The 27,103-nt window shown below is 39.8% G+C and overlaps 1 protein-coding gene across 3 annotated transcripts; it reads left to right on the forward strand.

Annotated features, from left to right (window-relative positions):
- The first annotated feature begins 1,361 nt into the window (after positions 1 to 1,361).
- eps15 (epidermal growth factor receptor pathway substrate 15) lies at positions 1,362 to 27,025 on the forward strand. 3 transcript variants are annotated; one of them, XM_078259006.1, is made up of 25 exons: positions 1,362 to 1,448; positions 4,859 to 4,900; positions 5,535 to 5,624; positions 5,717 to 5,764; positions 5,879 to 5,974; positions 6,098 to 6,163; positions 7,035 to 7,160; positions 8,412 to 8,471; positions 8,771 to 9,001; positions 9,264 to 9,409; positions 10,057 to 10,213; positions 11,339 to 11,421; positions 14,218 to 14,290; positions 16,410 to 16,571; positions 16,693 to 16,890; positions 17,003 to 17,416; positions 18,300 to 18,401; positions 18,482 to 18,665; positions 18,776 to 18,820; positions 19,005 to 19,396; positions 20,354 to 20,420; positions 21,028 to 21,098; positions 21,680 to 21,815; positions 21,976 to 22,169; positions 26,393 to 27,025. In XM_078259006.1, exons 1-25 carry the CDS (start codon positions 1,395 to 1,397, stop codon positions 26,531 to 26,533), a joined length of 3,378 nt encoding a protein of 1,125 aa, XP_078115132.1. In that variant the 5' UTR covers positions 1,362 to 1,394; the 3' UTR covers positions 26,534 to 27,025. The 3 variants fall into 3 exon arrangements, with proteins under 3 accessions (XP_078115132.1, XP_078115131.1, XP_078115133.1); XM_078259005.1 differs by having other exon boundaries at positions 1,363 to 1,448; positions 20,351 to 20,420; XM_078259007.1 differs by having other exon boundaries at positions 1,364 to 1,448; positions 18,300 to 18,380; positions 18,503 to 18,665; positions 20,351 to 20,420.
- The last annotated feature ends 78 nt before the right edge of the window (positions 27,026 to 27,103 follow it).

Raw genomic sequence — 27,103 nt, forward strand, 5'->3', positions numbered from 1 at the left:
AAGTAATTAAGTACATAGACAACCATTGATAGGTACTTGTACTTATGTATTTTCATTTTATGCTATTTATACCTTTACTCCACAACATTTCAGAGGGAAACTTATATTTTACATTTATCTGAAAGCTATAGTTACTAGTTACTTTGCATAATCAGATTTCACAAACAAAACACATGATCTGACAACATTATGTATAGATTACATAGAGTTAAAATTAGCTCCACCTAATGGTAGGTATATTAATATAATAGTAAACAACAGGGCATTTTTGGCATACTTACATACGTACATTTACTTCAGTAAGATTCTGAATACAGGAATTTTACTTCTAAATTGGTGTCATTGACAACACATTTTTATTTTTGTTGTTGTATTCATTATATTTAAATTAGTTATGCGTGGCTTATAGATAATTGAGGGACTTGTGTGTAAGAGGGCTTTGAAACATTTAGATCTTCATGTTGGGAAATAAAAAATGTACAGATATATAATTAATAAATAAATACTAATTAAGCAAATTGCTATATAAAGTATGAAAATACAAATCATTTCACAACAATTCATGGCCCTGATTGTTGTATTTCTGGGGTGACAGAGCCTTTTCCATAGCCGCCCCCTCTATGAAACTCTCTCCCCAAACACATCTGAGACTGCACCAATCTGTCCATGTTTGAATCAAGTCAAAACTCACCTTTTTTAGAGTTGCTTTTAATGTTTGATTAATGTGTGTGTATTTTTAGTATGTGAATTCCTTCTTTGTTTAACTGTAAAGTGACTGAGTGTTGAAAATAATAATAATATTATATATATATATATATATATATATATAGTATAAAGTGTAAATAAAATATAAATAAAATGCATGTATAGCAAAGTAAAAATAAATTTGCATCTGCTGCTCCTCAGTCAGTTGGATCCCCTACTCTGAGTCAACATTCTATCCAAAACACACATGTAAAAATGTCAGAAGCGCATATTTTCAAAGCCTCAAACAAGGTTGACTATTTTATTATTTCTTTATTAAGTATTAATGTGATTTGAAAGTTGAATACTACCCTGAATGTATGAAAGATGTGGAACATTTTAAAGTTTGAATAGAGTTTCTCGAAAAATGTCTTGCGGAATTTTCTTCTTCTTATTTATCTTATTCTTATTATTCTTATTATTATTATTATTATTATTATTATTATTATTATTATTATTATTATGTTGTGTTTGTTTCGGGCTTATGGGTTGTTTTGGCTGACGGGATAACAGACGATAGCTTGTATGAGTAAAGTGTGCAATCCAGTCATGGGTTTGAATCACATTTTAATTGATTCCTGTCGTTCTTGAGATCCAGTGCCAGGTTTTTCAGCGGCCTCTGTCTGTGTCTGGTCTGGCAGCAGCGCAGCATGAAGGCAGTGGGAAACAGAAACACTATGGCTGCCACTCTGTCTCTTACTCAGGTAACACTGTCTTACAACTCAAATCTAACGACAGCAAACGTTTTATGTCCTCTGTCTGTTCTGCTGGGAGGCATTTCAGTAGCGTTAGTGAAACTGGGTTGGCAGAAACGCGAGTTTACCTCGATTCTCGTCGCTCTTTTTGGAAGTTTAGTGCTGCTGTGACTGGGAAAAGTTTCTGCCTAATCTCTTTGGGGACTGCGTAAGGGCGTAGCTAGCTAGCTGGTCTGCTAGCTAACAGCTAGTTAGTGTGTAACGTTAGTGTTGGTCTGTTTTAAAGCCGCTTCATCAAACGTGCGATAACCCATTTAACCTTACGTGGCTTCGTTTCGGTTAAGAGTGTATATCACGTTAATCATGTTTTGTGCTGTCTCGTTTTGCTGCAGGCTAGTTGGTCCTGTCCAAAGAAATGTTAATACGAGATACTCATGTTTGGCTCTGTCTGTTGTGGCTTCACTGTCATGTCTTTGCTAGTAGAGCCTCTGCTAACACTGTTTTCCGCTAAAACATTAAACAAGTTACACACATTATAGGTTATAGCATACGTTGGGGATTGCCATGCTACTTATTTAGCTTGCTATATAGTTAGACTGAATAGCCAACCTGTTTATTGCTATTATTAGAAGTAAACATGCTTCACTGATAGTGTTTTTCCCTATGACCTTTCTGAAGTGGACAACGTTAACTGTTAGCCTGTTAGCTGCAGCGATTGTTTTTTGTGTTCATAATGTTAAGCAGAAAAATTACAGATATTGTTAACAGTTGTTTTTCAACCAGTAAGAGGAAGTGCATTTGACTAGCCAACAGTCAGCACTTCTGTCGCAAAATGCCAGTCTGTTGCTAGCTAACTTAAATTCTGCAATTTGTGTGGAAATGTGTTTGTTTGCAAAGTAACTAATTTATTTAGCAGACTGCATCCAGGTCTAATAAGTGGGTTATTGTCCCAGACTTGAGCCACTGTTGCCTTTAACAACAGACAGGAGCTGTCTGCCACCAGCAGCTTTGGCATTATTATCTATCACAGATGAGTTCAAAAACCTGTGCTGATATATTTGTCTTGTGAACTTCATTGGTCTGTCAGGCAGTAGGCTTAATGCTTGTTTCAAGTGTGCTGTCAGCTTGACCGCCTGATACTCTTCACACTGACCTACTAGAGTTTTCCCTAGGTTTGTGGAAGACTTGGTGCACGTATTTGGTGGGGTAATGGAGGTCCTCCACCAAGAAAACTATGTTTTTCAATAAAGAAAATATGCAATTGAACATCATTTTGAACCATTACTATTACCGTATCTTTCTACAAAAAATTGTAAAAGTACATAATACATAATAAATAACCCAAAAGCTTAAAGACAAAACTTGCTAAAGAAGTTCACTGGGGACCAACTACAACCATTAGACATGGGAAAGGTAATTTTGTTAGTTTTGATGCTCTCAACTTTGAGTTCACATTCATTTGACTTAGGTAGCGTGGCCCAAAACGGCTTGGTGCTCTGCCTGAGCCTTCAAAATAGTAGGGAAAACACTGCCTAGTGTTTGGTGTTACTAGTGACAGTAATGTGTTTTATTGCCATGGGTGAATTAGGGAATTGAACTTTCTAGAACAAACTAGACTGACCTGTCAACTCCTGCACTGTAATGTAGGGCTGCACAATATATTGTTTTATTTATCGTCATCGCAATATCAACTGGCGCAAAAACGCATCGCGAAAGGCTGCGTCATATCATGAAAGACATTCTTTATTTAGTGGTACCTTTTTTTTATATTCAATGTTCAATTTGTTCAATAAAATGTTGGAAATTATTTCCTTTCATTTTGTTTTAAATTAAACAAGCAGTTTTAGCAGAATACTAAATTAAAAGCAGCAGCATTTTTCTTTTTTAATTAAACGTTATCGCATATTTTTCTCAAATCATACATCACTACTGTAATCTATCTGTTACAGTTTTGTATGGGCTAGCTGGGGAATGATTGAGGGTTTTTTTCAATGCTCATTTAAATAGTCACTAGTACAATGACCACAGTGTTACAGCCGCCAAATAAGTTGCATTGGCCAGAGAGAGATAAGCGTGTGTCACTGTGTGAACAGTTATCTCGCTGTAAATTGTTTGACAGAGCTGACAGATAACTATGGTGATAACAGGCTGTGTTTTTCTTGTAAGTCTTCTTCTGTGCCCGAGCTATGTGTGCATGTCTGTAACCAGACTGAAAGATCTTTGCCATACTTTTGTTTAACATTATGGAATAATTTCGCATGATTTTTTTCTCTGTGGAGGAACAAGACGGCTTTTCCACCACTGGTTGAAAAGCCACTCTCCAGTTGATTCACAGCTCAGACGATAACTGCCTACTCCTTTCCTCCTTCGCTGCACCTGTCGATTTAAAACCACAACAACCAATTGCCAGTTTCAGCTATATGGAGAAGGAAGTGCCAAATCTTTTCCTGCTCAGCCCAGCAGTGGACAATCGTGTTAACACCAGAAAGGGGGGTGTTTAGAGAGGATATGTCAGAAGGCAAAATAAGCTGTTGCCCATGGAGTGACGCCTTGTTGTAAGTGTCTAAAGCGGACCATCAGTAGTCTTGGGAAGTGTAGCCTAGGCTATATCTGGTGGTCATTAGTCATAACTCTCCCTGCTTAGAGAGAGAGAGAGAGAGAGAACTTAACATTCATGTTTCTCTGACAGCAGTTGTCAATGTGATTCTTGTGCTTTTATCAGGAAGTTCAACACAGCAGTCGCTCGCATGTCATTAGCCAGAGCTGCACCAGTGTGTATGTAAAAGCCCTAATTTGACATCTGTAGGTTACCCTCCTGTCTGGAGTCGTCATGTTGTCTCATCCTACCTGTAGGTTAGCCTTCTTAAACTGTAGGCTATACGTTGTGGTCTTCTTTCATGGTAAAACAGATCTTATGAGAGCTGTTCTTTGGCAAAGTGAACTGATGAAATGTTGCATTTGTTCCGTTTGTCTGAGCAGCGATCAAAGTCACTGTTCATTTTTCCCCAGCAAATGTTTGGTGCCATTGACAAATAATTAAGCTGCTTCAGTGATGATGGAAAATAGAGCTGAATCTTAACATATTGAAGTCTGTGTGTCTTCATCTACCATCTGTAATGGATCAGTCTTTTTCTTTTTTTGACCGCTGCCTTGGCTCAGTGAGTGGCACACTTACTGTAGCCAGCAAACATTTGTTGGTCGTTTGAGCTTGTAAACTGCAGAATTGAGAAAGGATTTTAAAGTATTAGTTTATTCTCTGTCAGATAATTTTAGAGATTTGATAAATGTCATGCATAAACCTAAAAGAGGCCACATGAGCAGACACAAGTGAGGTTGATAATATAAATGTGGTAAAAGTTAGCGCTGGTCGGATTCAGTCTGTAAATTTAAATATTGTGAATGTGTTTCTTTCTTTACAGCTCTCCAGTGGAAATCCCATCTATGACAAATACTATCGACAGGTATGCAAATATACCTTCTCAAAATCAAAAAAAAAAGGTTTAGAAATGGTGTCTTTTATAAAATTGTACTTCTTTCACATTGTTTAAAATGTGTGTACGGTATATAATTAGTTACTGAGCACATTACTATTGTTTGATGTAGCAATTTTAATAAAAAAATGTGGGTGCATTGACCCTTTTAAACTCTGCTTCAATAAACTGTAGTGTTGCAGTAAGCAGTGGCCTCTCTTCTCTCCTATCAGTTCCAGTTTCTGTGTCCAGTAAAGGAAGTATCTATGAATTAATAATGTTTCCCTTTGCCCTACATGTCAGGGGAGCTTTCTGTGAGCCTCATGAAAGACTACTGACAGATCCAATACCAAGCTAATAACCTGCTGAGGAAATGGCTTTGGTTTATCAGTATTGATTTAAGTGACTCAGAGACTCCTTTATCCCACAGGTCAATTTATCACAATTTTCATTTGTTCTTTATTTGCCTCTCTCTTTCTCCAATTCAAACAAATATGTGTGTTGTGATCTAAAGCTGTCGGCTAATCATAAAATCGGTGTGTTTCTCAACAGTACGGATGTGTTACTGATGTTTCTGAGATGGTATAAGCTGTCATGACGTCTGGCTGTATGTGTTTGTGTGCAGGTTGATCCGACTGGCAGTGGGCGGGTGGCAGCAGCTGATGCAGCCTTGTTCCTGAAGAGGTCGGCCTTGGCTGACTTGGTCCTGGGGAAGGTGAGCAAAAGACTCCGATCAGTGCACCATTAATACGTCTCTGTTGTCTTTGCTGTTTATATTGATGGTAATAAATGTGTGTGTCTCCATAGATCTGGGATTTGGCAGACTCTGAACGTAAAGGTGCTCTTAACAAGCAGGTATAAATGCACTGCAGAGTCACGTCGGAATGGATTTGTTTGTTTTAATGTGCGTCAAGTGCAGTTGATCACTGGATTTATGTCGCATACTGTATGTACCTCTGTTCCCCTCAGCAATTTTTCATAGCATTGCGGTTGGTGGCCTGTGCTCAAAATGGCCTGGAGGTGGCACTCAAGAGCCTTAATGTGGCTGTTCCTCCCCCGAAATTTGTAAGTCTGTTGCTGTGCATAACAAACATATTCATTTATTTACCGTATGTTTTAATACAAACATTGATAATAGAATATTTTTTAGAGGGAATCTAAGAATAACTGCTTTTTGTTCATCTCCAGCATGACACAAGCAGCCCGCTGTTAGCAGGAGGAGGAGTGGCTGTTGACATTCCCTGGGTCGTCAAGGTGAGGCACTTGCAAGTTTATTATCTTTTTGTCTTAATGCAACATAGTGATCTGTGTTTATTTGTAATGTGCCTTGATATATTAGTTGTCCTCACAAGAGAACCATCCGGAAAAAAAGTAATTCCTTGAACTATAGTATGTATCGTCACATATTGTGTTCAAGTAAAGTTATAAATAAACCAAGTCAGCTCAAATATGACAGACATTTACATCTGTATAATGTCAGCACTGATGTAAATTAAAACATGAACTAGTAGTGCCTATAACATTTAGTGCTATTTTCCGTTGTTGCAAACCTTCTGAACTAACATAGTATTAGGTTTACTGGGATTGTGAAAGGTTTGGGGTATAAAATAAATATATTAATTGCTGCCTGAACCAGCCTATTAGATGTCCAGTAAAAGACCAATCATAAAGGGGTTATCAGTACAATACATAAAGTCATTTACTCACCTGAAGGTTGTCGAATGTAAAGAATAGTCATATGGTGGGTTATTTCTCCCCTTCATGTGGGTAATAATAATTGGAAAGATGATGTTTAAGTGTGAGGTTCGCCTCCCTCCACAGCACGAGTTTGACCTCTGCTCCATCCTACAATAATAAAACAAGGTGCATAAGCACTGCTTATGTGATTGAGGCACACAGAGAATTTATATTTAATTTGACTGACTGTAAAAAACGAAGAAGCATTTTTCAGTGTACATAATGGTATCTATGAAATTCTGTAATTTAACTAAGTGACAACTGAACTTCATACTTGAAAGAAACACATCCAGGCTTTTATTAGTCACTGTTCAACAGTAGCTGCATCAGAAATACATCAAGTTTGAATCCTTCGTCCCTAATTATTTTATATGTTTTTTTCCCCCAGCCTGAGGAGAAGATGAAGTTTGACTCCATCTTTGAAAGTCTGGGTCCAGTCGGAGGGATTCTAACAGGAGACAAGGTCAAGCCTGTCCTGCTCAACTCCAAACTGCCAGTGGACATCCTCGGCAGGGTATGATCCCCAAACAAGGCACTTTTACAACAGTTTAATCTAGTCTAAATGATAACAAATGAAATGCACAATGCAGGAAAAAAAAAGAAAAGTGTACTCGATAGGTAAAAAATGAAATTGGAGGCTGTGGAGGTCGTGATGCAAACCATTGGCATATATTCTGGGAATGCCCAGGGTGAAAACCTTTCTGGTCAGAGGTACATACAATAATGGAAGAAATATTTCACACAAAAATCCCGTACCACTTCAAAACATTTATTCTAGGTAAAGCTGACTTTCTCCTGGGAAATATTGACAAGTACTTATTTAGAATAATAACAGCAGCAAATACAAACATTACTTGACATTGGTTGCACCCTGGCCCTCCCACAGTAGAAGAATTGGCAGATATGAGCAATAATATATACCTAATGGAAAAAATAACCTTCTCAATTAATTTACAAATGGATAAATTCACTATGATGTGGAAAAAATGGGTCTCCCTCGTGAAAAAGAAGAAGAAAATCCTAAAGTAGTGACATACTGTTGCCCTTGTTACCAAGTAAGAAAAACAATGTGCGGGGTCTTTTTTTCTTTGTCTAAACGGGTCCATTTAAAAGGTGCTAGATTATCTCCCTACGAAGGTGTTATTATATATTATTATCTATGCATCTGGTTCTACGGTTCTATTGTTAGATAAAAACAGGTTCTTTATCTCCTCCACATGTTTTATTTCTTTCTCAAATTATTTATTTATTTAATTGTCTTGGTTAAGTATTTAATTTCCTTTTAATATATACTGTATATGTAACTGAGTATACATTGATGAAGAACTGTTATATGGGCACGTTTGGGTGTGTATATGGGCATTTATATTTTTATTTCCTTTTCTATCTATTTTAATATTTATTTACCTGTGTATGTTGGAATAAGTGCTTTCTTATTTTTAGTTTTTTATGTATTTCTATTTATGAATATTTTTTCTTATTTAAAGGGAAACAAAAAATAGAGTATGGTGACCATGTTGGTTTCAAACAATGTTAATTACATTAAGCGTATTGTTACAACTATTGTAACCAACAACAAGAAAGAACTGGCAATGTCATGTACGTATGTATGTATCCAATACTCCGAATATAATAAGAAAAGAAAACGAAATCGGAAAGAAAGTGAGTATCAGTAGTGAGACCTGGCTTTTCAGGGATGTGGACTTTTGTATCATATAGTTTTGGAATGATTCATGCTTAACAATAATGTCTGTCTGTGTTGAAGGTGTGGGAGCTCAGTGACATCGACAGAGATGGCACATTGGACAGAGATGAATTTTCTGTGGTAAGAAAAGAGCTAGATAGAAACCACATACTGTAGTTTACACTTTGTTTCAGTTTAGGCTGTTTTTGAACTGATATATTCAACTCTGTGTTTTTCAATTTTTTTTTTTTCCTTAGTCTTCACTATCTGAATATTTTAGCTCCAGGAATGGATTTGAAAATTTCTACACTTTATTTACATGTGTGTGCTTGTATTATATGTACAATCTTGCCAGCTATCACAGGCTGGGGAAATTATTTCTATGGGGGATGTTTATAGGTAATTGTATTTGATCATTGATTTTTGTTGCCCTTTCCCAGGCCATGTATCTGGTGTACAGAGCCCTGGAGGGGGAGCCTGTTCCCATGTCCCTACCACCTCCCCTGGTTCCACCCTCCAAGAGGAAAAAACCCTCGGTGCCTCCTGTGATGCCCCTGTTACCCTCGCCCCCCTCAGTCAAAGACAGTCGCTCCTCCCACGCTGGCGCTAAGACCATGCCCCTTCCCCCTAAACCCGCCCCAGCTCCTGTCCCAACACCAGCAGCTGCCCCTGTGAGTATGGGACCTGTCTCTCCTCTGCATGCAGTGCCTGAAAAGCTTTTGTATGTTTTATTGTACTACCACATAGCGGCAACAACACACATTTAAAATGATTTCAAACTGGCTAGTTAAGTGTGTTTTTCATAAAAACAAGACGAGTAGACGTGTAAAGGTAAGTTTTGAATTTGAAGTAGTGTTATTTCGTCTGCCTAAGCTTTATTCTATTATTATTCTATTATAAAGCAATTAAAAGTCTGTTTTATTGCCTGTGCAGTGGGTGGTGTCACCAGCAGACAAAGCAAAGTATGATGAGCTCTTCAGCAAGACAGACGGTGACATGGACGGCCTTGTGTCTGGACCTGAAGTCAGAGATATATTCCTGAAGACCGGGCTGCCCTCGGCGACACTCGCACGCATCTGGTAAGTAGGGAGGGCAAAACTCCTGTACAGCTCCTCCGGCGGTATGCCGCATGTCTCACCACAGCTTTTTTTGGTCCTTTTTTAAATTGTTTTTTATTCTCTAGTCAAATTAATTTGCCAAAATTCACGAATCGCAAATTTAGTTCACAAGGTTTTTTGTAATCTGCACAACGTACAACATCCTCTATCATTAGACCCTTGATTTGGATAAGGAAAAACAAATGAATTTGGGGGGGGGGGGGATGAAGAAAATAGTGCAGAGCATTTTGTTGCCATAAAGCTGCACAAATTGTGTAAAATCACATGGCTGTTTTAAATTCCAACAGATAATCAGAATAGAAAATGTAATTTAACTTAAGATTGGAGTTGAAAATAGTCAATGTTGATACATATAGTGCCTGTGATTATTAATATAATGATGTCCTAAATGATATTGGTGCAGGATGATAGCAGCAGTTTTCACAGGCAGCACTGCGTGCTGACACATCACATTATATGGATTTTTATCTTCACACGGCTGATTAGGTCCTGTGTGTTGGCCTCCATAACCACTGAACATGATGATCAGTCAGGCTATCACAAATAGTCATTGCCTGAGGTGTAAATCATTGCTCTCTTATGTAAACTATGGCTGTTTGTGCTCTCAGGGAGCTTTGTGACATTGGAGACATCGGGAAACTGACCCGAGAGCAGTTTGCCCTGGCGCTTCATCTAATCAATCAGAGGCTGACTAAAGGCCTGGAACCTCCTCAGAGTCTCTCCCCAGAGATGATCCCTCCATCTGACAGACAAAACATCAAACAGGTGAGTCGCTCTGAGCGCTCAAGTCTTTGAGTAATAATTAGGGATGTTTGGATCCTTTTTTTGGTCTCCATTGAGTATGAAAATGTGCTTGCCGATACAGAAAATGAACATATTTTGTAATTAAAAGAACCTGATTCAGAACCGATTCGTTTTTTTTTCTGTTCTTTTTTTTCTTCTTTTTTTCCCTGTACGTTTATTTAGGTTTATGTTTCATATATTATTATTTTAGTATGCTGTCATAACTTATATTATTTGTAAATGTTGATAAAAGTAAAATTATGTTTTTATGCTTAATTTTTTTGACGAACATTGTTCGTTCTTTTACGTTTTGTGTGTTTTGGATTTTTTTTCTAAGCCCGCAGCTATGTGTCTTTTCCAACTTACACTTTGATGCTTTTCCCCTTTTTGTCTACTCTTTATATTTTTGCATTGCATCCACTTCACACGTGCAGTGGGAATTTCCTGAGTGAGTGTGTGTGGTAGTTTACTGACTCGGGGGCATCTCATTACTTTTAACAGGCTGCCGCTCTTTGTCATCTTTCCGCCTTGTCTCACTCATTTTTTGTTTCTGTTGCTAAAATTAAATCATATTTATATACATCTGTATTTTTGTCCATGAGTTTGTCATTATGATTATATGTCTAGGAGGTAAGCTGACAAGAGCAGAGGTTGCAGTTATAAGAATTTTGGGATGCACCGACTGCAACACGTCCTGTCTGTAGATGCAAATCAAACAGCTAAATTAATGTTTTTTTTTAATGTACAGTAATATCCTTCCACTATTATTACCTTATAGTCAGTCACCCTGCCATTTTGTGACCACCTCAGTGACTATGTGTGTGATTCTTGTAAAGCCATCAGTGTACCTCTTTGTCATTTGTTTGTGCTGTGACCGTTTCTTTCTTTTACACTGTAAAATGTTCTAAGATCTATCTAAAATATTGTGGATTTTCCATCAACATCATTTTACCTTTTTCTCTAGTGTTACAAAATTAGTCTAAACCTTCCATATTTGATGAGAGCTCATTCTTACCCTACAGTGGAAGTTTCATCATTGTTATGCTATTTTACCTTCAGTAGTGTGACTTTAATCCTCTTGTGTCCTCTGCATCGCTTCCTCTTCAGAACAACGTGGCTAACCTGGCAGCTGACTTCTCTGCCATCAAGGAGCTGGACTCTCTCAGTAATGAGATTGTCGAACTACAAAGGTAGGCTGTTCTCATATTCATTTAAAAAATGGTAGAAGCCATGCATATTCTCACTGAAGCCACATTGGTGCAGGTTATGTCACAGGTGGTGACAAGATGTAGCCATTTGATGGCCTGTACTTGTTTAGAGTTAAGAATTAATGAAATTGTTCCTCATCAAAAATAGATTATAGGCTATTTCAGCCAGTTTTTGACTGCAATGTCAAATACATACATACATCAACATCAAATGTTATCAAACAAAAATATATATGTTAGAGTGAGGCCCAGCTTTATAAAATGTTATAAAATCTACCAACATTTTTAAAAATAAATATTTCTAAATGAATTCTTGGACAAAGACTTTGGGAAAATCGTTCAATGTAACCATGTCAAATTAGGATAAAAACACAGTCTGCTGTCGGTGCAAGTGACTGTATGTCTGTATCCTCTACTGACCAGCAGGATGCAGTGTTTCCCACAAACTGAGGGAACTGGGCAGCCTAAATAAATTCTATATATCTGGAAGCAAGTGATTTATATTAACTGCTGGTCCCAGCTAAAGTTGTTATTTGTGAACCACAGTGGGGGGAAAGAGTTTCATACTGGTTAATGTATACAAGATTATGTCATATGTTTCTCGACAAACATAAATAAACATTTGTGTTTTTGCCGCAGGCTACCAAACACAGCAGATGGCTATAAAACTGAGTTATGTTGCTGCTTTTTAACAGTGAGGTGGAAGAACAAAATATGCAATATACACAAGATCCTCTCTCTCTCTCTCTCTATCTATCTATCTATCTATCTATCTATCTATCTATATATATACTATTTTATAAGTTAAATACTGTTAAATGTGTTTTAAATAATGTTACCTCGTATGTTTATTTAACATTTTTGCTCCATATTTTTTTAAACCAAAATATTAAGCATAACAGTAATATTACTTTTTACAAACTGTTCTTTTTTATGTTTCAATCATGTTTTCTTTAGAAGGTAGATGTAAAACAATTTACATTTAATCTGGGTTACACTTGGGTGTTGGTTATCAGTGTCAGTTGTTTGAACATCAACTTCCCTATTCATAAAAGCTGAAAGTGAGAAGTGAGAAAGTTGGCCTTCCACCCCACCCCCCCAGCTTTCGATACACACACACACACACACACACACACACACACACACACACACAAGATGACAGGTGTTTGAGAAAGGAAGGGAAGGTAAGAAAGATGGATAATTGATATAGCTCAGAGCTTCAGACAGGCGGCAGATCGAGAGGAGCTTGAGAAGATGATTCATGTTTGTTACTGCTTCAAAATGTTGCGGCAGCCTTCTGCTCAAGATGAGGAGGGTGGTGATGATGATGACGATGGGTAAGTGGAGAATGGGAGTGATACAGAGCTTGGGTTGACTGTAGGTTTGCTGGGAATATCTACTGTTATCAAGGGAATTGTGCATTTTGATGTGAGCGGAGAGAGAGGATATAAAAATAGCTGCTGTTATTTTTAGTCAGAGTTGAAGTACTTTGCAAGGTTGATGCCTGTTTCTTTTTTTGAATTCAGTCATGTAGATGTTAAACTGGACATCTTAATGAGTGTTCCGGATTGCTTTTACACAACAGATGCACATAATGCATATTAAATGTTACCTTTTTGTTTAGGATGTAAGAGTACTGTTTTCAGAGCTAGAACAACACAAGATGTTATTTGTGAATCCTATCATTAGGCTGTCGTGAACAAATGTGAGAAAGCAATGGAGCACCCTTCTTACATAAATAGTTACAATCAAGTAGCACATTTAAATCAAAGTGTCGGTCAGGATATACAGTATATTCGTGAGGAGCATCGTCAATGTTGTTGGTGCTTTGGCTGTACTTGTTGTGGTGTTTCCCTTTTTAATACATTTGTTACACATATAACACACTTTCAGTGTAGTAGTTTTAATAATGTTCAAGAAATCTGGGTTGAAAATATTAGACAAGTGGGTGAATGTCCAAATCTGGTGCAAAATGAACCCCCATCTCCATACTAATGTTTCATTCACTGCAGAAAATTGTCGTTATCTTCCCGCCTGTTATGATGATTTATATCCGTCATGATTAATAATGAGTTTTAATGACCTAAGACAAAACTGGGCTGTAATGTTGGTGTCTTACACAGTATCCACACCCTGACTGTAACACACAAAGTACAGTGTTTCTGGTGTCCCTTCTTATGGTTAGATGAATAAGGTTAGTTTCTAATAGCGGAAAATAAAATACAAATGGCCATTTTTATTTGTACACAAGTCAGAATGCATTCCTATTGTTCGACCCTCTACATTTCTTCTCTGGCTGGGTGGATGAACGTACGGGCAGCACAAATGATAGATGTTGTAGGTTGGCTCATCATCACTTGTCCCTCCTCCTGTTCTTTCTCCCTTCATCCTCAAGGCAGCCATCTGCCTCTCACTCCTCATCTCCCACAGATTTGACTAAGCAAGCACATTCTAACACTTACCCTCATCACGCATACAGCGCCATACACACACACACACACACACACACACTCACACACACACACACACACACACACCTTTCTTCACATCACTTCACACAAACACCTGCTGTAGCTGCAGACGTTCAGGCGGCTCTCTCTGTACTGTGGAGTTGTGATTTCAGGACACCATGGTGTTTCAGGGAGAGGAGGTGGTGGTGGTTCAGGGGCAGAGTAAAGAAGGCTCGGTAGAGAACTGGCTGGGTGGGCTTGAAGTACCGGGTCTACCCTCTCTGTCCTTGGTGGCTAAATACTCCTGTTTCTTGTGCTGGACACCCAGGGAGAAGATAACCGTGGAAGAAGAGATCAAGGAGAAGGAGGAGGCCATCAGACAGCGCAGCAATGAAGTGCAGGTAAGGTCTTGCTGCCTCTGTTTTTTTGTGTCTGTTCCCAGCACAGTGGACATACTGTAGAGAGAAAACAGATTTATGGGCAGACAGAATCAATGGCATGGTCATGTAGATATTTAGGATAAAACCTGCTTCTCTGATCTCTTGTTTTTGTAGTCAGTGCCTCTCAAAGGACTAGTGTTGAAGATGGTGCACGTGTATTAGCATGTATGTATATCTGCCGCTGGTCCTTTTTTCAATAAAAATCTGGTTGAGGCAAGCAGACGATAAGAGCCATAGGTGCTAAAGCAGTAGTTCACTTTTGTTATGATGTCTGTATACTGGAGGAGGAGATCAATAATACATTTTGCGGACAGTCTTAGATGCTTGTTCAGAAATGTATTTAATCATTCAGTCTCTCAGAGAGGGGGGGAGGCTGGTGTCCTTGTGTAGATGTGTCTGCTGCCTGCTCTGAGCTTGAGAGATGGGCTCTATTTTGGGAGCTAATGGCTTAAAGGGCTAGTTCTGCTCTGCTTTTGGGAAATCAGTCTGACGGAGTGTGAGGGTGGATCTCAAGGGAGTCTCACGCTGATATTGCTGAGTTTCTTAGCTGCACTGCAGGGTTGCCTCAAGTGCTTTTGGCTATTTGTACTGTATTGTGTTTTCTAAATATATCCTGGATATCACATATTGGGTGCCTTTGGTTGTTGTTGTTGATCTGTGCCGCTGCCCCTGCACACAGACTCTTAAGACTTCGCCTGCAGTGTTTCTCAAAGGTTGTGAATTTATTTGTGGCAGTCTCACGCTGTGGCGGGGGAGCTCTGACATCCATCACTTGAAAGTTGGTTGTGAAACAGCATTGGTTTCACAAGCTAAAAGTAATTTCCCAGTACATACATTACATTTCCACTTGAACGCACCGTATTGGAAGAATGCTCAATCAGTACGACTTGTCAGCAACAATTCAGCAAATGCTAAAAAGGAGAATAATGCATATAAAATATCTAGTTGGGTAGGCCCGGCTGCCCATATAAGGGTACCATACGGATAATGTCCCGGTGAGTTAGTGGTTGCATTCTATAAATCGTGATTGCAACATCCATGGTTTGAGTCCAGCCAGAGACCTTTGTTGCATCTCATCCCCCCCTACTCTCCCCCCTCCTTTTCTATCTCCATAGAGTTTAAAGAGGCGGATACACCTTTATTAACACAAATTTGTCAAGTCACATTGACTGTGCAAAAAAAATGCATGTCTTTATTCAGCCTTCTTTTTTACATGCAGTACTTTGTTTTGTTTTGTGTACCTACTGAGTGGCAGCATTCATTGTTAAATTGACAACAATTACTATACTGGTATACAAATCTTCAAATTAGAAAATAAACAAAAGCGTGACAAGAGGATGTTAACCCTTGTTTTCATTCAGTATACCGACTGACATGCAGCGATGATGTAACCTGTGAAACTGTTTTTGTTCAGATATCAGACTGGTGGAGATATTTCTGATTATTAGCCTGCCTTGTGAAGACAGCTGCTGAAGTTGGCCTCATTTGAATTTGTACCAGAAGTTGTTGTCTGTGTTGACTGATCGTTTTTTGACACTTCTGCTTTGCTGTTGAGTTCTTCTTCTCTCCGCTTCTTGTGTGATTTTCACTTAAATCTTTTTTTAGTTTTTGCCTTTTATTAGTCAGCACAGTAGAGAGAGAGACAGGAAAATGTGGGGAGATAGAGGGGAATGACATGAAACAAAAGTGGCCGACCAGAATCAAACCAGTGATGTAGCGATTATTCGTTATTTGCCTGAGATCATTAGATTACTAGAATTCCCAAATCTCTGCCCTTTTCACAGTTTCTAAGTGTCGTGCCGTAATACGAAAAACACACATTATTCTAAATTAGCATGTTGGATGTTTTCCAATCCCTCTGCATTCTGAGGACCTGGAAGATTAAAAAGTCCCTTGTTTTTTCTTGATTTTCATTTCCTTAATTATCCATATATTAAATCATCTTAAAGTCTGTTATTTGAGCTCCCTCGTCATCTCTCTCCTTTTCTGTTTTTTTATTTTTACCAAGATTTGCCTGTGAAAGAGAACACAAATGCACGCTTATTTCCTTCTGACCCTCTCTTTGGTTTGATGTGTGCAGGACTTGCAGGATGAGGTGGCGAGGGAGAGCGAGGTGCTGCAGCGGCTCCAGGCTCAGCGTCAGAAGGTCCAGGAGGCCTTGGAGGAGCTAGACCAACAGAAAGGCTCCCTGGAGGAGCAGCTGACTCATATTCGCCAGCAGACCAACCAAGAGACCAATCTGGTCGGTCTGGTAGAATATTCTCTTCACGATAGATTATTTTACAGTATTCCAATATTGGAAAGCTATCTAACTACAGAAATGAGTGATACCAGCTTATTAATAATGGTTACATCTGTCACAGATTTCATCGCTGCAGTCGGAGCATGAGGAGCAGGAACAGAAGATATGTCAGTTTGAGGAGGAGCTGGTCCAGGCCCGAGAGGAGCTCCTGGCTCTGCAGGAGGAGAGCATGAGGCTGCAGGAGAAGGTCCAGGCCGCTCAGGAGCAGCTCACACCTCTGCAAGAGTCTGTCCGCGACTCCTTTACACAAGTTGCACAGGTCGGTTTTTGCGAATCTGTGGATCTCCTCTCTTCGCAGAAAATAGGACCTGTGTTTGATTTTTTTCTCTCTCTGTTATTCCTTAAACCTCTCCATCTCTCTGCTCTCTCAGGTTCAGCAGAAACTGAACGAGCTTCAGGTGGAGGAGAGGTCAGTAACTGCCCAACTCAGCTGGAAGAGAGCCCTGGAGGACAGCTCTCCTGTCATGGTCAACGGATCAGCAGGCCCCACTGCAGAGCTGCACCAGGGGGACACCTTCCAGCAGGACCTCTTCCAGGAGGACCAGCCTAAAGAACTGAAGGAGGAAGAACCAGCTGCTCTCTGCTACCAGCAGAACGAACATTCAGATCAAAAGGAGAAAGAAGGAATGAACGAAAGAGAAGAGGAAGAAGAGAAGGAGGAAGAAAGTCTGAAGACTGCAGAGGAGGAAAAGTTGAAACGTGATGCCTTGGATGATCTCTATACCAGTCTAGCCTCCTCTGAGATGTACAACAGTCGGTTGAAGCCACTGGAGAACACGACGAGGGTAATAAATACATTTGCCTTAGTTATCAATTCTTTTTTAAGATGGAAAGAAGCCCGTATAAAGCCTACCTGTCACTTCCTACTTTGCACTGCTGTATAGGATTTAGGACAAATATAGGATTTTTTTTAAACACACACCAAGTATGTAAGACCAGCAGACTTAGTTTACATTTGGTGTGATCACAGTTTTGTGGCAAAACAAGAATTGTACCAAATGGAAATTATGATGTATACATTCTCTGTAAGTGTGCATTCACACAGCCAGCGTCGGCCGTCAGACGGTGTGGCAAAAAGGCAGTTCTTCCCATTCATTTTGAATGGGGGTAGTGCATTTAGGCTGCAGCGGGGGGTGCCTGCAGGGGGGAAATGAAAGAAAGTTGTGACCGACTAAATTTTTGGATAAACGCAACCCCACGTCACGCTGCGGTGGCCAATTATGTTACCGGCAATCAGACTTGTCGGTCGGTTTTGAGGCGGTATGAGAATCCTGTACAGTACACAGGAAACATCACTGACGAAAGCCAAGCACTGAGCCGCCCAGGAGTTTGTGTAAAATTGTTTGCCAAACAACAAAACGCAGTCGATCTGTCTCGCTCGTCTCTTTTCTTTCTCTCTTTCTCTGTGAAATTAAGCTGCTTTCAAGTGCAGTCGGAAACGTCGAGATTCATATACGATTTGACAGAAAAAACTAACTGTGAAATATAAAGTCTACTTGTGCTACATTGTGGGGTTAAAGAACACAACAGGGCGTCATGCAAATGGGCCGTTTCAGTGACACTCCCCCCATCGCACAACCCTGCGGGAAATCGCCGGATTGCTTATTTTGGTCTGAACGCAGCCTAAGTAACACTAGTCATTGCTGTGTTGTCCACTCATGCCTCCAGGAACACAGTACCCCTACACCTGACGTCTCCTCAGAGGTCATAGATGATGCAGAGGAATCCCCTAGAGAGAGCCCGCCAAAGGTAAACCCATGTTTCTCTGAGGTTTGTAGGCATTAACTAATCATGCGTGGTGTAAACACAATGTTCACATAATTTACTGTAGCGTGCAAGCTTGTCAGCAGAGCCCTGTCGCTGTTCAACAGGTTGCATCGCCAGAGCCAGAGATCAAACTGGAGTCTGCAGAGTCCCCAGAAAGCACCCCCTCTTCATTACCGCCTCAAGTCGGCCCTCGCTCTCTGCCACCTCAGACCAGCCCTCCCTCCCTGCCTGAGATGGACTTTTTCCATTCGGACCCCTTTACTGACCGTGAGTTCCCACAAACATCAGTTACCAGCTCACAAATAAAATGGCGTCAATTTGAATTTATTTGCCATATATTTTGTAGTCAGCTTGATGGTATTTTTTTTACTTTATAGATGATCCATTCAAAGATGATCCATTTGGAAAAGCAGATGTTGCAGGTAATTTCTCCAGGTTAAAACCTTATTTGAAAGTGATGAACAGGGAAACAAATCCTAAAAAAAAAGAAAAGGAAAAAAAAAAAGAAAAAACATCGATGTATTTGATGTGTTGACAAGCATGTACCAATTCTACATTATCAAATGTTCACATTTCAACATATCGGTTGCTGTTTCTTTTTAACAGGTCCATTCGGAGAAGATCCGTTCAAAGGGTCAGACCCCTTTGCTGCAGACTCTTTCTTCCAGGCCTCCAGCGCTCCCTTTGCCTCAGGCAACCTTTTCTCTGCCTCAGCTGACCCGTTCAGTACCACAACTGGCGTGCCAGAACCAGACCTGTTTGCAGCCAAGCCGAAGGAAGCAGAAGCTGCACCAGCAGCAGGCCCAGATCCCTTCACTTCCAAACCTACCAATCCAGCTTTAGCAGCCAAGGATCCATTCAGCTCCACAGGGAACAATATGGCAGATTCTGACCTGTTTGGAGGCAAAGTGAACGCCATTGGGGAGGTGGATCCCTTTGGTTCTCAGGACGGAGGGACAGATCCCTTCAGCTCTTTACCCAGCTCTGATCTGGCCGTGGTGAGTAGGCCTGCTGTACAACCTGCTCACAACGCACTCACTCAATATAAAGAATAAGACAAGTCCTCATCATGAATGTTTTATAAGGCTGTTAAAGGTTTGTTTAAATCAGTAATTTTGTAAAAACGGCAGTTAACAGGCCTATATTTTTTTATTGTAACCAGTTTAACAAAAAGCCTATTTTTCATCATCTTAACTTTTTATTGTATGCAAATGTATGTACATTCCAAAAAACTAATTCCACAAAACGGAATGAAGCCTTAAATCACTCAATTGTAAGTAATTCAGTTATTAATATGACCGGCATTAATAACAGAAGCCTTGTTTTGAATACTAATTTTTATATCTATGTATTACTAGTATTGTAGTAGTATTTTATTTTAACCTTTATTTTACCAGGAATATTCCCATTGAGATTTAGAATCTCTTTTACAAGGGTGTCCTGTCCAAGACAGAACTGCAAACTACATCAAACAATGAATTAACAGTGTTCAGTAACAGGACATGTACTGTACATTGAGTTGTCAAATAGCCCTTAATCCTGTTATCCTGAAGATAGTATAGAATATTGTTTTATGTGAAAATCTGAGTTTATATTGTTTTGTCTGCAACTTTTTATGCTGCAGTGTTGGGCAGGTCTCCCTCGCTGAAGAGTCATCAAAAGGAACATTAGAATGAATTTAAAACAGTTACATTTAGTGTTGTCAAGTCAGTACAGACCTGGTAATCAAGACAAAAACTTAACAATAAGACATACACTGTGATTGCTGCAGTTTCTGCTAAATAAGTGAAACTAAAATGGCATCTGCAGTATTGTTTGTTTCATTTTTTTAATGACATGATACATCACTTCTAATTCCAGTTAATCACATTAAGTTTGAATATATTCACGTCCACAGCAGAGTTTATTGTACAATATGCTAACTTCCGTATGTTTCTATGTTCTGTCTTAAGAAGGACACTGCAGCATCCAATGACCCGTTCGCTCCAGGTGGTACGACAGTGAACGCCAGCTCAGATCCAGGTATGACTTGTGTCTTAGTGCCACCCTCTGGGGACAGAGGCCATTGCAGCTGTTGAAATTGTACAGAAAACAGTATTCAGTGTCTGTATTGGCGTTTTTCCATTACATGGTACCTGCTGGACTCGCCTCTACTCGCCTCACCGTGCATCCGTTTTCCATTGCAGATTTTAGTACCGCCTCAGCGTGGCTGGTCGTCATAGCGGCGCCGCAGTAAACTGCCGTGACCTAACGCGACACACACACAGAACGTGGAAGGTGTGTTGTTGTTGCCACAGCCAGAAGACACATTTTGTTTCAAATGAAGCTGGAGGCAACAAAAAAAAAAAAAAAAAAAAAACACAGCTGGCTAAACTATTTAAAAATGGCGGGTTTGTTCAGGCACCCCCCTCTGTCGCTTTCACGTCACTTTTTGGTATCGCCTCAGCTCGCTTGGAACCTCGACGGAGGTGGTACTAAAAAAAGTACCTGTTAGCAGGTACCAGGTACTTTTTTTCGTAATGGAAAACCAAAAAAGGCGAGTAGAGTCGAGCAGGTACCATGTAATGGAAAAGCACCATTAGAGTATTGCCAGTGTATATGCTCAGTGACTTTTATATGTGTGTTTCAGATCCGTTTGCTGCTGTGTTTGGTAATGAATCATTCGGAGGGGGCTTTGCAGATTTCAGTGCTTTGACAAAGGTAATTAAAGAGGTGCTGTTCACGTCCTGTGCTTCACCTACACAGTGCTGAAATAACACTTAGCATGGAGTGAAACACTGAATATCAAGTCATAAATAATGATATTTACGTCGGTGGAAGTAGAAATTGTTGCGACACTGTGAACTCACTTCTGCTGTAAAACCAGAACATTCAGGAAGCCTGTGAGTGAGTTATTGAGTGTGTTGTGGTTTTTGGGAGGAAATAGCTGAAGCAATGGAGGAATTGGACACTAAACATCCCTCATAATTTAGTACATACAACAAGCCGCAATATATGTGTAATATCATATATTATTTAGTGTGTTCTAAAAATGTTTCCTCTTTATATTGATTAATGATGCCCTCATAGAAGAGTATGTTTGCAGTAATCTTTAAAAGAGCAAATATGTACATGGGGTGCATGAATAACGTCTACCAAATTGCAAAATAGGCTGCTGTGATTCCACCTCTGATCTACAGTAGACATTTCCCGTGTAATTTCTTTTCTTCTGTTTTTACTGTACTTTATACTGTAGTATAACACTCTATGTATATGATTTGGTGTGAACTTTTTTGTCGCAGTGTAACGGGGCTGACCAGTTTGGCATCAACAATAAGAACCTGTTCCAGGAAGACAGCGAGTCTGTTGGCCCTGATGTGCCCCCAGCTCTGCCTCCAAAAACCGGTACGCCAACTAGACCACCTCCTCCACCTCCAGGTCAGTACTGTTGTCAAATTGTAGTGCTCTTGTCACTCATTTCAGGATGTGTTAGTCATTTAAAATAAAACAAATATATGGTTCTGTCTTTCGACCGCATGACTTACTTATCCTGTGTGTTTGTATTCACACGTGTGTCTACCCGTCTGTGTCTTACCAGGTAAGAGGTCGTCCATCTCCAGAACTGAGTCGTGTGAGTCCTTCCAACGACGAGGGCCCTTTCTCCAACAGCCTTCAGGAGACTTCTCCTCCTCTTCCCTGCCTGCCAAGGATCCTTTAGCTGACCCCTTCGCCCCCTCCTCCCCTCCTCGTCACAACGTACGGGAAGCTGACCGATTTGCCAGCTTTGACAAAGTGAGCACCTCCCTCTCACCCTGTCCCTCACCTTCACCTGACTCTCAATAGTCACTGCCTCTCTTCTTTTCCCCTGCAAAGAAATCACATTTAGTTAAAGTCACAACCGCCAAGCAAATCAGGCAAGCTTTATAAATGACTCCATTCACTGCCATTAAAAAGTCCCAAAGAAGTGAACTGATCGGCTTTTGTGAAATGTCACATAGTCGCACAGGTTCCTCAAGCTATATTTGTTTATTTGATAACCCTGTTTTCCTGAGCTAAGCTAACATAAGCTATTAAATCTTCTACATTTGAGTTTATTTTTCTTGCATCCTGTCTGCTGCTGGTGTATATTATATATAGATATATTTTTTGCCATCTTAAGATTCTTTATACTTGTAATTATTTTTTGTTACTGATTTTTATTGGGATTGCACTTAATTTTAAACCCCATTATTATAGTTGCACTGTCTTACTTTATGAGTAATATGTACAATTAGCAATTATACAGTAGATACACTGATATATTAACTCTGCAACACATTTACATATTAATTGATTATACACATCTATCTTTATGATAGGAAGTCTCTCCTGATGGTTGGCAGTGAATGGAGAGATGAGAGGCTGCTTGTATTTGGCTTTTTTTTGCCATCCCAACTCAGCACACTGACATTACATCCTGTGCATGTGCACATTTCATTCTGAAATGAGATCTGTATTTGATTGCAAAATGTTATTCCGCTTTTTACACTGAAATGGCGTCTCAGGTAAATTTTAAATTGCCATTGGTGCAAAGTGCGTATTCTGGGTCTGACCAGTGACTAGGCTCAGAGTCAATATGTCGCTGAGTCGGCAATTCCATAAAGGCATTACATCAGTCGATGGTGACTAACGACATGCAGAGTGGTGCCTGATGCGTCATAAGTAAGATCCCATTTCAGACTGTTTCAACCTGTAAACTTGAAGTTTCATGAAGCTATCATTGTTTTATAAACTCATAGATCACATATGCTCCGGGACAAATTTGGAGCAGCTACGCTACACTGCAGATGCCTTTTTTGAGAAATAATGCATTTAATAATTTCTTCTCACAAGCGAGAGCCAGGTTGCTGTAATACTTACATTGTTTTAACCGAGAAGAGAAAGGGAACTGTAATTTCCCTGTCTTTTTTTCTAATCACTCATCATAGTAGTGTAGTCATATATCTAACATAAAAAATAAAAAAAGAAGCCAAGTTGTAAAAACAAAAAACAGGAAGATTATTAGTCCTTGTACATTGATCTAAACATAGGTTGAACCCTTAATATATCAGGAATAAATTGTTAACAGTATTAAAAGCGCTTCCTTTTGTAATACTGCATAGAAATGTGCTGTCATGCTGTGAATATGGGATGGATGACTATTAATAAGAGACAGTATTCATTCTTGTGTCTCTCCCATCACATAACGGTACCCGCATGACCCTGTTGAACCCCCGACCTGCACACACTAACTGTGTGTTTGGCTCTCATTCATTTATACAACTGCCGCCGCCATCCCTCAAATCAGTGTTTGTTTTCCTTTGCACATGCCGCTATTTATTTATTTATCCATGCATCCACCTGTTCATCCACCCATCCCTTCATTTATCAGTTCATTCAGCCCTTGTCTGGTCAGCAGTGTGTTCTGGAGAAACAGACCGCCTGTATTCTCTCTCTCTTTCTCTCTCTCTCTGTCTCTCTGTCTCTGTCTCTACACCTCTGTCAAAAAAGTTGAATAAAGAGTTGAATCAAGGGCACCATCTCTGGCTTCTATGTGCATCCATGACACCACTATCTGCAAATGCCTGTGCTTTTAAAGGACCATACAATCGTTTTTGCATCTTTTAGTTCATTTACCACAAGTTGTGACTATACATTTACATTATGGCTGACATTTTCCAAAGCATGCTTGAAATTTAAGCTTATTCCCCGCTTTTCAAGCAGACTACTTTTTTGTCAGTTCTGTCATTTCTGCTTTGTTGTGCCATAGGCATTTGTACATTTTGCACAATAATGAAGCTAGACACGTTATTAATCGTGATAGTTTTATCTTGAGCAAGTTTTATGTCTTCTTTACATCTTTACATGTCATTTAGCTGACGCTTTTATCCAAAGCGACTTACAATTGCTATATATGTCAGAGGTTTCACGCCTCTGGAGCAACTATGGGTTATGTGTCTTACTCAGGGACACATTGGTTGATGTATCATAGTGGGAATTGAACCCAGATCTGCCACACCAAAGGCATGTGTAATATCCACTGTGCCATCACCACCCACATGTCTGAGTGGCATGCTTTGGTAAATGTTTGGCAATGATATAGGCTTTAGACGATTTGTACTAAATTGGCTCAAACATGTAGATACACCAGTATAGTCCCATCAAGTATTTTGACCGAATGCCATCAAATCACTTCTGAAAGTAAAGACCAAAGTACCAGATATGTGAAGGGTTTCTTTAAGCTTAGCAATAAAACACATCATTCTTCTTGCTAAGTACTTTATTGATGTCTGATTTCATTCACATTTAAAAGCAGCAGTGGGATGTACCACCTACAAGTAATAAATGCATGTTCTCTACTAAATCCATTAGATGTTTAAGTGTTCTCATCGTGCATGTTCTGCACCACTCTACACTGAACTCATCAGCTCTAAAATATCTGCTAGTGAACGTCTTCACTTTCATTTGCATGGGTGGATACACACTAAACCATGATGCTTATGTCTGTCATTCATTTTGAATAATGAACCTGTTGGTACGGTGCATGTCCCGTCTGTGATGATTAACTGTCTTAACCAGCGTTCTGTGTATTTCAAAGTTCTCATTCTTCACTTTTTGTTGTTGTGAACTTACAAATGTGATTTTGGCTCCCATTTATTCATCAATGGAAATCTGATCTTTCACGCTTTCATCCCATACATTTCCGTACCTGAACATGTGACTCCACAACATGTGTAATGACACACGCCTGCCTGAGGGGCAAAGACTGTCACTCTCTTCATCGTCATCTTTGATCTGGGGAAATTTGATTGAAATGGCTTGTTGTTTTTGTAGTTTGGTTGTGTTTTGGTAGGGGGGGCTGAAACATGACAATTATAGACCACACAGCTTACTGACACAGATAAATGTTAAGTAACTACAAATTAGTGTTATAAGTTACACATGTGCTTCTCCTGCAATGGCATGTTAAAATGTCCACTTTGAAAAAAAGTCAATTGTCAGAGGGCTATCAAGGTTTGGATCATAAATGTCAGTTCAGGCAGATCTGACTCTACTCTAATGTTCAGCCATGAGCCAGGAAGTGCTCAATATAAACCACAATACAGTTAAGGATGCCTTTCACCGTGACCTGCATTTCCACTGTAGAGCCCGACTGATACATTGGCATTGCCAGTATTATCGGCCAGTTGGGGGTGGCCCAGGGGCTATGATGTGCACAGAAACTGAACCATCCCTGGTCCACCCCGTCGCTGTCTTTCCGCACATTTCCCTACATTTTCTGGCAAAATGTCTCAAAAATATATAATAGAGGGGCGCCTGGGTAGCTCACCTGGTAGAGCAGGCGCCCATATATAAAGGTTTACTCCTTGATGCAGCGGCCGCGGGCTCGACTCCGCCCTGGCCCTTTGCTGCATGTCACTCCCCCCCTTGCTCCCCTTTCATGTCTTCAGCTGTCCTATATAAATAAAGGCCTAAAATGCCCCAAAAATAATCTTAAAGATATAATAGAGAAAACGAGTAACTTCAGCACAGAAATGGCAAAATATTTTTGAGGAAATTTAGAAGTTTAATAATGGCCACATTTAAGGGATTCATATTAAAAAATGTTTGTTTTGTCCAAAAGACCACTAATATTGACCGATATGTTATCTAAATTGATATTGTCCTCAAAAATACAGTATCAATTAGGCTGTACAGAATAAAGCCTTGATGGATATCACCGGGCCAGACACAAACGACAATACTGCATTAGCATTTCCTTTTATGAAGCTCAATGATAATAATAGCATGCATTATGTTATTGCTGTTATTGTTCTTATCTGTATCTCAGCAGGCTTTAAGAATACGTTATTTTAATCTTTGAGAATCTGTTAACTGTATATGTATTTGTCTGTGTTTTTGTCTCCTTTCCCCCCCATATTTTTTTGCATTTGTTTGTCCTTTTTCTTCCTTTGTGTGCGTGATGTGTATGTGTGTTTTCTGTGTTCATGGAGCAGTATCCAACAGAGGAAGACATGATAGAGTGGGCAAAGCGCGAGAGCGAGCGAGAGGAAAAGGAGCGACTTGCCAGGCTCACCCAGCAGGAACAAGAGGACCTGGAGCTGGCCATCGCACTCAGCAAGTCTGAACTCTCTTGAGGACCTCGTCTCTCCCTGCCCTCCCCTCCCCTTCCCCTCCTCGTCCACTGACCTGGCTCGGCACGGCACAGCACAGCCTGACCCAGCCCAGAAAGCACCAAAGCAATATGGGGACTGTATAGGACTGATTCAGCAGCACCGGCTGACCCCATGAAGAGACTTTCTCAGAATGAACCCATCTCTGAATCTTTCAGCGCCCTTCTCCCCAGACTGTGTTCACGATATTGGCATTGCGGTATTGTGTTTTTTTTCCATCCTGTTGGTCTTGTTTTGGAGGAGTGGACCAAGATGGAGTGTATGTTTTGAAGAATGGATTGTTGAAAATGAAATGTGGTGATTATGGATTTAGAGATTGCTCCGTTGATTTCAACACCAGGTTACAAATGTAATTTATTTAATGCACTCAAAACTAGATCGAAATGGCTTCGTCAAAAGTCATGTCTTTATCCACTAACAGTACCTGTATACTTTATTAAAACTCGGCTCACTCTAGCTTCTGAAGTTATATTGAGAATTTCATGAGCTTTCTTTAATTAGAAATAGACTTGCTAATTTGGTAGAGCACCAAAA

This window comes from Sander vitreus, chromosome 9, assembly GCF_031162955.1.
Source record: "Sander vitreus isolate 19-12246 chromosome 9, sanVit1, whole genome shotgun sequence".
Lineage (NCBI taxonomy): Eukaryota > Metazoa > Chordata > Actinopteri > Perciformes > Percidae > Sander > Sander vitreus.

Coding starts and splice junctions, on each gene's coding strand:
- eps15 (XM_078259005.1), top strand. CDS start 1,395: ATGAAGGCAGTGGGAAACAGAAACACTATGGCTGCCACTCTGTCTCTT. Junction 11,422..14,217: donor GAGATTGTCGAACTACAAAG/GTAGGCTGTTCT, acceptor CTGGACACCCAG/GGAGAAGATAACCGTGGAAG. Junction 20,421..21,027: donor GAACGCCAGCTCAGATCCAG/GTATGACTTGTG, acceptor TGTGTGTTTCAG/ATCCGTTTGCTGCTGTGTTT.